This window comes from Oncorhynchus mykiss, chromosome 14 (genome assembly GCF_057628025.1).
Source record: "Oncorhynchus mykiss isolate SJ-2025 chromosome 14, ASM5762802v1, whole genome shotgun sequence".
Classification (NCBI taxonomy): domain Eukaryota; kingdom Metazoa; phylum Chordata; class Actinopteri; order Salmoniformes; family Salmonidae; genus Oncorhynchus; species Oncorhynchus mykiss.
In genome coordinates, this window is record NC_143035.1 from 6282387 (window position 1) to 6295372 (window position 12986).

A 12986-nucleotide genomic window follows, 5' to 3' on the forward strand; every position below is an offset into this window, starting at 1 on the left:
GCAGAGGCCATATAGAAGCCAGATATAGACATTGCATATAATTTAACAATTCCATTTCATGCCATGCTGGGCATATAAATAATGTATTATTTATCCTGGGAAAATAGTGTTTTGGGCAGTAAATCCCAGTAAATCTCGGTTACTGCCCTTCAACTCTAACACACACACACACACACACACACACACACACACACAAAGAGCACATTGGGAAGCACGTGCTCTGCCCCTTTACCCCTTCCCTACTCCCCCTTTCTCTCTCACCTCTCACAGTAGTGATTTTATTCACCACCAGCATTCCATCACACTGGACCATGTGACACTTCTTGTCCAATCTGTGGTCCTGAAGCTGAGAGTAGATGATTGATGGGAATGTAACATTGTAGTGTTTTTATGTTTTAGTCTAATAAGGTTGACAGCTTGTCTATATGGGTCTAGCCTGTGTGGACCGGTTTCGTCCAGTTCAGACTGACATACCTTGATATACTCATGCTGGATCTGTTCCAGTGTCTCCAGATTCAAAAACAGTTAGACGTTTTGGAAAGAGAGACAGAAACAGTGAGCACAGACTTAGAACGTCCAACTCTCAGACTCTCCACAACCTCACACTTCCTCCTCCCCCTGTGTCTTTCTTGCCTCCCTTCCCCATCTACTCCCTCATCAGCTCTTTCTCCCCCCTGTCTTACCAGTGATGGAGTGTTATTGAAAGCTCTATGGCTTTGTGCATGCAACAGAGGCAGGGCTACTCCCGCGACTGTCCCTTTCCACAGTCACCTTGAACTCTCCCAGCTCTCAGTCCCCCTCTGACACTGTCACTAGAGAGTCATCAAAACACACTGCTGCACTTCTGCGGAAACTTACACACAGAGCGTGCGCGCACACACACACACACACACACACTTAAAGCAGCAATCAAGCAAACAGATCATCACATGACTAGCAGCCTATAAATAAATAGGTTATGTATAAATGGTTAGCTATCTTTTCACAGAGACACACAAACCCTTACTAACGTTCGCTAGATAGCAAGTAGCAAGCCTACCGGTACAGTAGTGTTACAATAGCATTAAATAGCTGTAACGATTGTCCTCTTCTTCTGACGAGGAGTAAGATATGTTGGACCAATGCGCAGCGTGGTAAGTGTCCATTTTAATATATAAAACTGAACACTACAAAAATATAAAATAACACCGTGAATGAACAAATGAAAATCGAAATAGTCCTGTGTGGTACAAACACAGACACAGGAAACAATCACCCACAACTCAAAAGTGAAACCAGGCTACGTAAGTATGGTTCTCAATCAAGGACAATGATTAACAGCTGCCTCTGATTGAGAACCATACCAGGCCAAACACAGAAATCCCAAAACATAGAAAAAGGAACATAGACAACACACACAAATCACGCCCTGACCATACTAAAACAAAGACATAACAAAAGAACTAAGGTCAGAACGTGACAATAGCTTTAAATGCTAGCTACATTATCTAGTTATGTGCAAAGCCTCTAGGATAACGCACAGTCATATATGTACACTACCGTTCAAAAGTTTGGGGTCACTTAGAAATATCCTTGTTTTTGAAAGAAAAGCAACATTTTTGTCTATTATAATAACATTAAATTGATCAGAAATACAGTGTAGACATTGTTAATGTTGTAAATTACTATTGTAGCTGGAAAAGCTGTTTTTTAATGGAAAATCTAGAGGCCCATTATCAGCAACCATCATTCCTGTGTTCCAATGCATGTTGTGTTAGCTAATCCAAGTTTATAATTTTAAAAGGCTAATTTATCATAGAAAACACTTTTGCAATTATGTTAGCACAGCTGAAAACTGTTGTACTGGTTAAATAAGCAATACAACTGGCCTTCTTTAGACTAGCTGAGTATCTAGAGCATCAGCATTTGTGGGTTCGATTACAGGCGCAAAATGGCCAGAAACAAGGAACTTTCTTCTGAAACTAGTCAGTCTATTCTTGTTCTGAGAAATGGCTATTCCATGCGAGAAACTGCCAAGAAACTGAAGATCACATACAAACTGCAAACTGGCTTTAACCAGAAAATAAAGAGGAGTGGGAGGCCCCAGTGCACACCTGAGCAAGAGGACAAGTACATTAGAGTGTCTAGATTGTGAAACAGATGCCTCACAAGTCCTCAACTGGCAACTTCATTAAATAGTACTCGCAAAACACCAGTTTCAATGTCAACAGAAGGCAAGCATCCCGGAGTCGCCTCTTCACGGTTGACGTTGAGACTGGTGATTGAACTCCTTGGCCTGAATGCTAAGCGTCACATCTGGAGGCATCATCATGCTGTGGGGATGTTTTTCAGCGCCATGGACTGGGAGACTAGTCAGGATCGAGCCAAAGATGAACAGAGCAAAGTACAGAGAGATCCTTGATGAAAACCTGCTCCAGAGCACTCAGGACCTCAGACTGGGGTGAAGGTTCACCTTTCAACAGGACAACGATCCTAAGCACACAGCCAAGACAATGTAGGAGTGGCTTCGGGACAAGTCTCTGAATGTCCTTGAGTGGCCCAGCCAGAGCCCAGACTTAAACCTGATCGAACATCTCTGGAGAGACCTGAAAGTAGCTGTGCAGGAACTCTCCCCATCCAACCTGACAGATCTTGAGAGGAGCTGCAGAGAAGAATGGGAGAAACTCCCCAAATACAAGTGTGCTAAGCTTGTAGCATCATACCCAAGAAGACTTGAGGCCGTAATCACTGCCAAAGGTGCTTCAACAAAGGGTCTGAATACTTAAGTAAATTAAATATTTTACATAAGTTTTCAAAATCAAAAATAATGATTTTGCTTTGTCGTTACGGGTTATTGTGTGTACATTGATGAGGAAAAAAACAAACTTAATTAAATTGAGAATAAGGCTGTAACCTAACAAAATGTGGAAAATGTCAAGGGGTTCGAATACTTTCCGAAGGCACTGTATACACGGAGTACCAGTACCAGATCAATGTGCAGCGGTACGAGGTATTTGAGGTTGATACTGTATGTACAAGAAGACAGGGTAAGGTGACTTGGCATCTGGATAGTTAATAATAAGAGTAAAATAAAGAACAAGTAGTATGTACTGGGGCTGTCCACATCACCCTCTGTAGTGCTTTGCAGTGCAATTGCCATGCCAAGCGGTGATAGAGCCAATCAAGATGCTCTCAATTGTTCATCTGTAGAACTTTTGGAGGATCTGAGGAACCAGGCCAAATCTTTTCAGCCTCCAGAGTGGGAAGAGGCTCTGCCATGCCCTCTTCATGACTGTGCGGGTGTGTGTGGACCATATTAAGTCCTTAGTGATGTGGACAACAAGGAATTTGAAGCTCTCGATCCATTCCACAACAGCCCCACAAGATGTGGATGGGGACGTGCTCTCCCTTTTTTCTCCTATAGTCCACGATCAGCTCCTTGGTCTTGCTGATGTTGAGGGAGAGGTTGTTGTCACATTTATATTATTGGCTTTATTTTCTGCCTCTTGGGTTCCCCATGAGTCTGGGCTCTGGGGATTCAGCCCCAGTAAGCCCCTATATTTATCCAGCCCTATGTACTGTGGTAGGAGGTGCGAGTTGAAGCTTGGGAGAGAGATTGTAGGTGGGAGGTTGAATTGTGTTGTTTTATGGGATGTTAGGTCAAGCGAAACTCTTTGGCCACAGTGAAGGGATGTGGATTGGGAGTCAGGACGGGGCTGTGATGCACATCCACCTCTAATTAGGTGTGTTGATTACATCACAGCAGGAAGCTGGAGACCAACCAGCAGGATGTGGGGTATTGTTTCGCAACTAGGAATAGGTACAGATGGAAGGGGGTTGGGATGGAGGTGTGTTTGTGTGTGTGTTCATGTGAGTGCACGTTTGTATTGGGGGAAGTGTTTACTCACAACTTTCCTGAAACCCACAACTTGTAGTCTCCAAACAAGTCTCAATCAGACATTGAAACGCTGGCATTGACTTTTAGCTTTGAATGCTTATCAGCTCTAACAATTACATTTTGTTACGAAATCACAAAACTGATGTTTACTGTAAACCACATTTCTTTGAGCACTGGTGATAGTTGTCCTGGCGCTGCCTTGAACATGTTATATGGTCTTGAGGAGATTGCTGAAGTACTGCCAGACAGTGCAGGATTTGTTTTTTCATCAGACCTTGATAAATGGGAGTGCATTTTTTATTTTTTTATCTGGACTGTGTCAGCACCTGAATACAACACTGTACAATTGGACTGCATCTCGTTATGGGGTGAAAAGTTGAATCTTGAAGTGTTATGTCTACAACTATTCAAACCACACCTACAACGTCTTTATTAAAGGCCGATAATGTACCTGATTTCAATTGAGCAGGTATACAATTGGTTTTTAACTCTATTTCATGGGTACAAGGTGAAAGAATGGTTTACACAGCTGATGAAAAGTTACAGAATACACTACAGTTGTACATCTCTGAATGTTCTAACCATTACCTCTCTCCTTTTTAAAACCCCAAATAGCCTTGCAACTGTATGACCTACAAATGTTTTTGTGTATTTTCTGCTTGCTACTATCTGAAAGAGCATGTCGTCCTGATAATGACTGGACTGGAGCAGAGGTGAGCTGAGGTGGGTCTGGGCCTGTGAGGCTAATGTTCTGTGTCTGTATTACAGGTGGAGCACTGGGGCCATATCTGCAGCACCAGGCCTAGCTCTGATCCACTGTGACAGTCTCCCTTTAGGTGGGCAGTACCTCTCAGCACTCAGCACTCATTGGGATTTATAGCTCAGATTCAGGGATGGATGGGGGGGGTTGGTGGTGAGGAGGGTGAGAGGGGACCACTGCTGCATGTACCCCTGCAGAGGGATGCTAAAACTGAGCATCCTGACAACACACACACACATTCAAAATAACACACACCGTATTGCACACACAGACTCAAAATAACACACACCATATTGCATACACTCTCAAAATAACGCACACTGTATTGTGTGCACACACTCAAAATAACACACACCGAATTGTACTTACACACTCAAAATAACACACACCATATTGCACGCACACACTCAAAATAACACACACCATATTGCACGCACACACTCAAAATAACACACAACCACTCAGAACAGTACACATGTACAGTGTCACACACTCAGAAGAGAACATACACACTCAACCCTCCTGTCTGCACACCCTGTTTCCTTTGCAAATGGAGTGCTTTGGCGTGGGCCCTTAGATCCTCAAAAAGTTAACAAGCTGCACCATTGAGAGCATCTTGACTGGCTGCATCTCCTCTTGATATGGTAACTGCTTGGCATCCGACCAGAAGGAACTACAAAGGGTAGTTTCTATAACCCAGTACATCACTGGGGCCGAGCTCCCTGCCATTCAGGACCTCTATACCAAGCCGTCAAAGGAAGGCCCTAAAAATTGTCAAAGACTCCAGCCACCCAAGTCATAGAATATTCTATTCTCTCTTCTACCTCACAGCAAGCGATACCGATGCACCAAGTCTGGAACCAACAGGACCATGAATGGCATCCATTCTCAAGCCATAGACTGCTAAATAGTTAACCATATAACTACCCAGATCATCTGCATTGACCCCCTTGTGCACTGAAACTTTGAATCATCAAATTAGCTGCTACTACTGCCTATGAACAATCCTGGTGCCTCATCTTTATCCCTACCTACAATATACAGTACTTACATACAGTATTTACCTCAATTACCTCGTACGCATGCACATTGACTCTGTGCTGGTACAGAGCCAAATAATCGTTACTCACTGTGTTTTTATTTCTTGTGTTATTAGTTTTCTATTTTGTATTTTATTTTGTATCTGCATTGTTGAGAAGGGCCCGTAAGTAAGCATTTCACTGTTTGTGTCCACTTGTTGTTTATAAAGCATGTGAAAAATATTTTTTTTGGCTCCCGTACATAAAATTACACAATTGTCATACATCTGCACCAGTGCATTCAGAGCAGAGCTGCGCTTTGTCGAATAGCAATCAGCCACGCTTTGCCCCGTGACCCTAAGTGGCTGTGATAGCTTTGTCTCCTCCATCCTCTTATCTCCACGCTTCTAATGGTTAAACAGTTTTACACCCAGCCCTGCCACAGCACAGCTGTACAGAGCATTATGTTATATCACTAGGCTAGCTCCCTACAGCAAATGTGTTCCGAGGGGCTAAACGGTCAGCCAGGTATTTCTCTCATTTCAATCTCCTTGTGTTCTATGGAAAAGAGAAAGAGTGTGGTGAATGTGTAATGTAACTCATGTTATCATTGCTATCGTCTGCACATTGAGACATTATTTAAACATGGCTAATTTGCTGGTTTGAAAAGAATAGCAATCTGTACAGTTTCCATCTCTTTATTATCTGCTCAGCATTGCATGAGTGAAGTTCAGGGAGTGAAGAAGAAGACATACCAGACGGAATGGTCAAAGTAAATCAAGTAAACAACACATCAAGCTATGAAAGATGAACAGACATGTTTTTGTTTTGTCCCTAAACCTCCCAGCAATGCTTACATTGGAGATTATGTTTATACACACACACACACACACACACACACACACACACACACACACACACACACACACACACACACACACACACACACACACACACACACACACACACAGCATCTCATCACAGATGATCATGTCAGCAGACACCTTGTTTCCTGCTTAAAATGGATCACTTTGTAATGGTAGTTGTGAACTTTACCCCAAAGTCAACATATAGGCTAACATACCATTCATGCTGTTCTACATGTGATATCAAATGATAATCCAGTTGATGATGGTGATGGATACATTACTCTTATTTTTATTAATTAACTTCCATTATAACATGTCGCTGGGCTGTGCTATTTTTTATGTGGATAAGAGGTGAATCAGGTTTGGAAATAGAAAATAACCAAACAGGTAATTCTAGCCACCTGCAGTCTCCCCTCAGCTGTTCCTTATCCAAAGTAAACTCAGACCTCTCTCTCTCTCTCTCTCTCTTTCTCCCTTTCTCTCTCTCTTTCGCTTAGTTTGACGATAGGTTGGTCTTAGGAGTGATGTCACCCACTTCACTCCCGCATGCACACAAATTCCACTAGCAGTGTGTGTCTCGCAGTGCGCGCTGCCTCTTGTGCGTAACTGGCGACACAAGGCTTTAACAAAAAAGAAAAATACAGCACTGCGCACGGGAAAGACCGAGAGTTAACAGAAACAAAATGTTGCTAATGCTCCTGGAACGTTAGCCTAACATGTAGACTTACTTATCTGGTTTCCGGACTTTATAGTGGCAACAACTTACTGGATACGTTGTGGCCACGGAGCGAGCTGGGCTTGTGTCGCCAACATTTCGCGGACCCTCTATGGAACTGAAGATGAGAGCAGCTCGCCAGGACGCAATGGGCCCTCGGGTATTTTACCAATGTGCTCTATATCTGTTCACACAACCTAACGCACAGCGCGTCTCCACTGATTGCATTCTCTAGGACTAATGACTTTATCAACATTTGAATGCTTCCAAGTTAAGTGTTTTGGGGCGGAAAGGCACACACTAAAAATTTACCAAGAGAAGATGCGTTCAGGATGGATGTAGCCAAGTTTACCACCGTTACCAATACCTCGCAGGATACCAACACCTCGAGCGCCCCAAGACCTCTCCCGCAAACGGGGGTGGGCTCCGCGCTCATAATCCTTGTGGTCACCGTGATCATTCTGGTCACCATCGTCGGTAACGCGCTGGTCATCGTGGCCGTGCTCACCAGCCGGGCTCTCCGCGCCCCCCAGAACCTTTTCCTGGTGTCCCTGGCGTGCGCAGACATCCTCGTGGCGACACTGGTCATCCCGTTCTCCCTTGCCAATGAGGTCATGGGTTACTGGTACTTTGGGAGCACCTGGTGCGCCTTTTATCTGGCACTGGACGTCCTCTTCTGCACCTCCTCCATAGTCCACCTGTGCGCCATCAGTCTGGACCGCTACTGGTCAGTCACCAAGGCCGTGAGCTACAACCTGAAGCGGACCCCCAAGCGAATCAAGTCCATGATAGCCGTGGTGTGGGTCATCTCCGCCGTCATCTCCTTCCCACCTCTCATCATGACCAAGCACAACGAGCATGAGTGTCTGTTAAACAACGAGACCTGGTACATCCTATCTTCTTGCCTCGTGTCCTTCTTCGCCCCGGGCCTCATCATGATCCTGGTGTACTGTAAAATCTATAAAGTGGCCAAGCAGCGCTCCTCCACCGTGTTCGTGGCTAAGACCGGCCTGGAGAGGCAGCCCTCTCAGTCCGAGACGTGCTTCGTGAGGAAGGAGCGGATGGAGATGGAGAGCCCCAGTAGCCAGAGCTCCGAGGACCACCACAGGCAGGAGGAGCTGGATTATATCGACTTGGAGGAGAGCTGCTGTGCGTCGGACAACAAACCACGGAACCACCGCTTCTCCAAGCGTAGGAAGGTGGAGGTCTCGGACTGCTGCCCGCCACAGAGCTGCCGTCTCTCCTGGGCCTCAGCGCGCGCCTCGCAGCTTTTCCAAGAACCCCAAAACGCTACCAACGCGACCCTGGTGGCCCAGCGACATCACCTCGCGGCACATCGGCATCACCTCGTGGCGGCTGCGTCCAAGACTAAAGTGGCCCAGATGCGCGAGAAGCGCTTCACGTTCGTGCTGGCCGTGGTGATGGGGGTGTTCGTGCTCTGCTGGTTCCCTTTCTTTTTCACATACAGCCTGCACGCGATCTGCAGGGAGAGCTGCTACATACCCGGCGCGCTCTTCAACGCCTTCTTCTGGATTGGCTACTGTAACAGCTCAGTGAACCCTATGATATATACCATTTTCAACAGGGATTTCCGTAAAGCGTTTAAGAAAATCGTATGCCGGACTTCAAAACGCACTAATACCACTTGAAAAGAAGGGTCACTTTGAAGCTGTGACTGACTGTCTGTGCGTCACTGCTCATCGAAACAGACGTCAGTTCTTCACCTAAGCACGCATCCCTGCACCTCTGAATGACTATATTCGTTCCAAAAGGAACGTTTTTATTTAATAATAATAATAATAATATGATATCAAAATATCTCGTGTTGTGCGCTAATGTGTGAATATTAGAAACAATGTACAGAGGAAATAGGATATATCAAACAAAAGCTAAATAGAGTATTGTCATTGATGATTTTGACCCCTGCTTTCAAAGTTAGGAATTCGTTTAATATTCAGTGAGGTAACTCATATATTTAGGCCACAGCATAATAATTCCAGGGCCTTTTTACGACCCGTTCTTTTCTGTACTTTCATTAATCTTTTATGTCCCATAAAGATATGAAAAAAATCTAGTTCAGAGTAAAAGTGAAGTCATAACCCAGATTTCGAGGCTGATGGAGCTGTGTGTGTGGCACTGAGAGGTTTCGGTTTTTCAAAAAAAATATTCATCAAACTGTCATCAATAAGACATGAGAGAGACTGAGTTGACATACATTTTTTTTTTACTTTGACTTTTTCAAAGAATCTCAAAACGCATAAAAAGTCAAATAACAAAACAAAAAGTTGAAATTATAGAAATTGAAAGTGTCCGTCGGCTTCGGATGAAGTTGAGGCAGTTTGGGCTGGAAAGGCAGTGTAGGTTCAGTGTACAGTAGGTTCACACTGTACACGGTTGTAGCATCTACTTAGGCATTTCTTTCATGAGTAGCCAAACTAGTTAGGAATGGCTGCAATTGCTTGGTCAAGTTTAATAGAGATGTGTCAAAATGTAATTCACTTTCACTTTCAATCCATTATCTAAAACGGTATCCGATTATGACTGATGTCAGGTGGGTTGATGACACAGATCTCTTTGAGTGGGCTTCGGGTCTCCCTCATCGCTGAACCCCCAAATGCATCCGCTGTTGTCCGTGGTGCTGAAACGCCGCGCACTACGCCGATGGCACTATGCTGTGACGCGAATGCGTGACATGGCATATTCAATGGTTTGCAAAACCATATATGAACTGTTATCAATCAGAAAAATCTAGTGATATGGGAATATATCTCATGATATCGTGCCTCATTTAAACACTGTGTGTAAGCAGATAGATCGATCACGCTTGGCACTTTTGCTAAAATGAATGTATCCTCATAAGTGATGAGAAATGAAGATTGGTAGAAATTGCCTATGGTATGAGCCACCTTCATAGCATAAACACAATCTAACATGATTTATGCTGCAATTATTTTAATCTTCAGCCAAATAAGAAGCTATTGGCCAGAAGATTAAAAACAGACCTTGAAATCATTACTCAGACATTATTGAGTGGGCTCCATGTTTTAACCTTTGGAAATAGAAAACTCGTGTCACTACAAATGTGTCACTACATGCTCCATAATTGTGTGTGTGTGTGTGTGTGTGTGTGTGTGTGTGTGTGTGTGTGTGTGTGTGTGTGTCACAGGCGGCTGGTGGCACCATCATTGGGGAGGACAGGCTAGAACGGCATGTACTTAGCGGTATAAAACACATCAAACACATAGCTTGATACCAATCCATTCACTCCATTCCAGCCATTTATATTAGCTATCCTTCCTTTTACCAGCCTCACCATGTGTGCGTGTGAGAGACAGAGAGACAAAGAGAGAGAGAGAGGGAGAGAGAGAGAGAGAGACAAAGAGAGAGAGAGAAAGAGTGAGAGAGAGAGAGAGACAAAGAGAGAGAGACAGAGAGACAAAGAGAGAGAGAGACAAAGAGAGAGAGAGACAAAGAGACAGAGAGACAACGAGAGAGAGAGAGACAAAGAGAGAGAGACAGAGAGACAAAGAGAGAGAGAGACAAAGAGAGAGAGAGCGAGAGAGAGAGAGAGAGAGAGAGAGAGACAAAGAGAGAGAGACAGAGAGACAAAGAGAGAGAGAGAGAAAGAGAGAGAGAGCGAGAGAGACAAAGAGAGAGAGAGACAAAGAGAGAGAGAGAGAGAGAGAGAGAGGGAGAGGAACAGATTTTGGTTCAACAATGGAGTCACGTCGTTACCCAAGCTTTGCTCTCTAACCCTCTTTGTTCTGTTTGATATTGCAGTATTATGCTTGGTCTAATTTAAACAGTAGGCTGAATGCTTTGAATTCCAACTCTTTATTTACTGTATCTACATTTTTAAAACCAACAAAGCCTCAAGACTTTTCTACCATGACAAATAAATCCACAATTGGCCATATTGCAGACAGGAGCAACATGAGAGTGATTCAGTGATGTCAAAGAAGACATGTGCGTTAGATCTCTAGATGTGTTGGATGTGGAGACTGACAACGGACGTTGTCATGGGTACATCGTATACTGTAGAGCTGCTGGGTGAAGGGTTAAGCAGAAGGCGATGTGGAGACTGACAAATTACATTATGAGGAAATATGGGCTAGCGACTCTAAGGCTGTGGTTTTAATACCCAGAGAAGCCACATACTTATCATGTAGGATAGATGTAAATGTTGCATTGGACCTTTGTTCTATAGATAGCCAATCAGAACCTGTTACACTTGAACTGGGTCATGTCTCGTGTTGGGTCGTTCAAGACAAAAATGGGATGTAAAATTCAAATACAGTATTATAGAGAATATGGTGATATAGGGATACTAGTGCATGAGAAAAACATAATGTGGTCAGGGAGAGGGAAGCCATCTTGGTTCTATTGTCTGAGCCCTGGCAGGGGGTGAGAAATAAATACACTATTTATATCCACTGAAGAATGTCTTCAAAGTCCCAATGCCATCAGACGTATTGGCATGGTGCCAAACACACTAAACTGGACTAAGAGTATTTAACAGTCAAGTGGCTTAGAAAAATAAGAAATCAAACAAGGCATCATTCAGTTCTCCTGGGTTTTACTGAAGTAGAAATGCTTTAACAAGTTGTTTGGGTTTATTCAGGAGGTGGTTGTAAGGGGCGGGAGTGATCAGGCACTATTTTTTATGTCTATTTTATCTCTAAGGGAGATGGTTTGAAGAGTGCTGCATATTATTTATAAACAGAAATAGAGATTTCATGAGATATGTAGGACTGATTTGACGATGGAGATAGATATTTAGCTCAAACACATCTGCTGTTGGTGGAATTCATTCAAATGTTTCACATAAATAGCTTTTTCCCCCAGGTATAACTCTTCACTTTTGACCTAAGATTGAATCATCATCAGCTTAATTCCAAAACAATTATTTTCAAACCAGCAAGATCACAGTTCTGTAAATGTGTTATTGGTGTGTAATGTAATTTATCAATGGATATATACTCAATGTAGCATATATAGTGACTTCAGAAAGTATTCACACTCCTTAACCTTTCCCACATTTTGTTGTGTTACAGCCTGGCCTGTACACAATACCCCATAATGTCAAAGTGCAATTATGTTTTTAGAAATGTTTACAAATGTATAAAAAATGTGAAGCTGAAATGTCTTGAGTTAATAAGTATTCAATATGTATTCTACCCCTTTATACAGCAAGCCTAAATAAGTTACAGAGGAAAAATTTGCTTTATAAGTTGCATGGACTCACTCCGTATACGATAATAGTGTTTAACATGATTCTGAATGACTACCTCATCTCTGTACCCCACACATACAATTATCTGTAAGGTCCCTCAGTTGAGCAGTGAATTTCAATCACATATTCAACCATAAAGACCAGAGAGGTTTTCCAATGCCTCACAAAGAAGGGTACCTATTTGTAGATGGGTATAAAAAAAAATAAAGCAGACGTTGAATATCTCTTTGAGCCTGGTGAATTTATTACACTTTGGATGGTGTATTAATACACCCAGTCACTACAAATACACAGGTGTCCTTCTTAACTCAGTTACCGGAGAGGAAGGACACTGCTCAGGGATTTCACCATGTCGTCAATGGTGACTTTAAAACAGTTACAGAGTTTAATGTTAATAAGCGAAAACTGAGGATGGATCAATAACATTGTAGTTACTCCACAATACTAACCTAATTGCCAGAGCAAAAAGAAGGAAGCCTGTACAGAATAAAAAATATTCTAAACATGCATCCT

The 12986-nt window shown here is 43.2% G+C and overlaps 1 protein-coding gene across 1 annotated transcript; it reads left to right on the top strand.

Annotated features, from left to right (window-relative positions):
- The first annotated feature begins 3794 nt into the window (after positions 1-3794).
- LOC110488611 (alpha-2Db adrenergic receptor-like) lies at positions 3795-12697 on the top strand. Its single transcript, XM_021560887.3, has one exon. The coding sequence runs from the start codon at positions 7573-7575 to the stop codon at positions 8887-8889; it is 1317 nt and encodes a 438-aa protein (XP_021416562.1). The 5' UTR covers positions 3795-7572; the 3' UTR covers positions 8890-12697.
- The last annotated feature ends 289 nt before the right edge of the window (positions 12698-12986 follow it).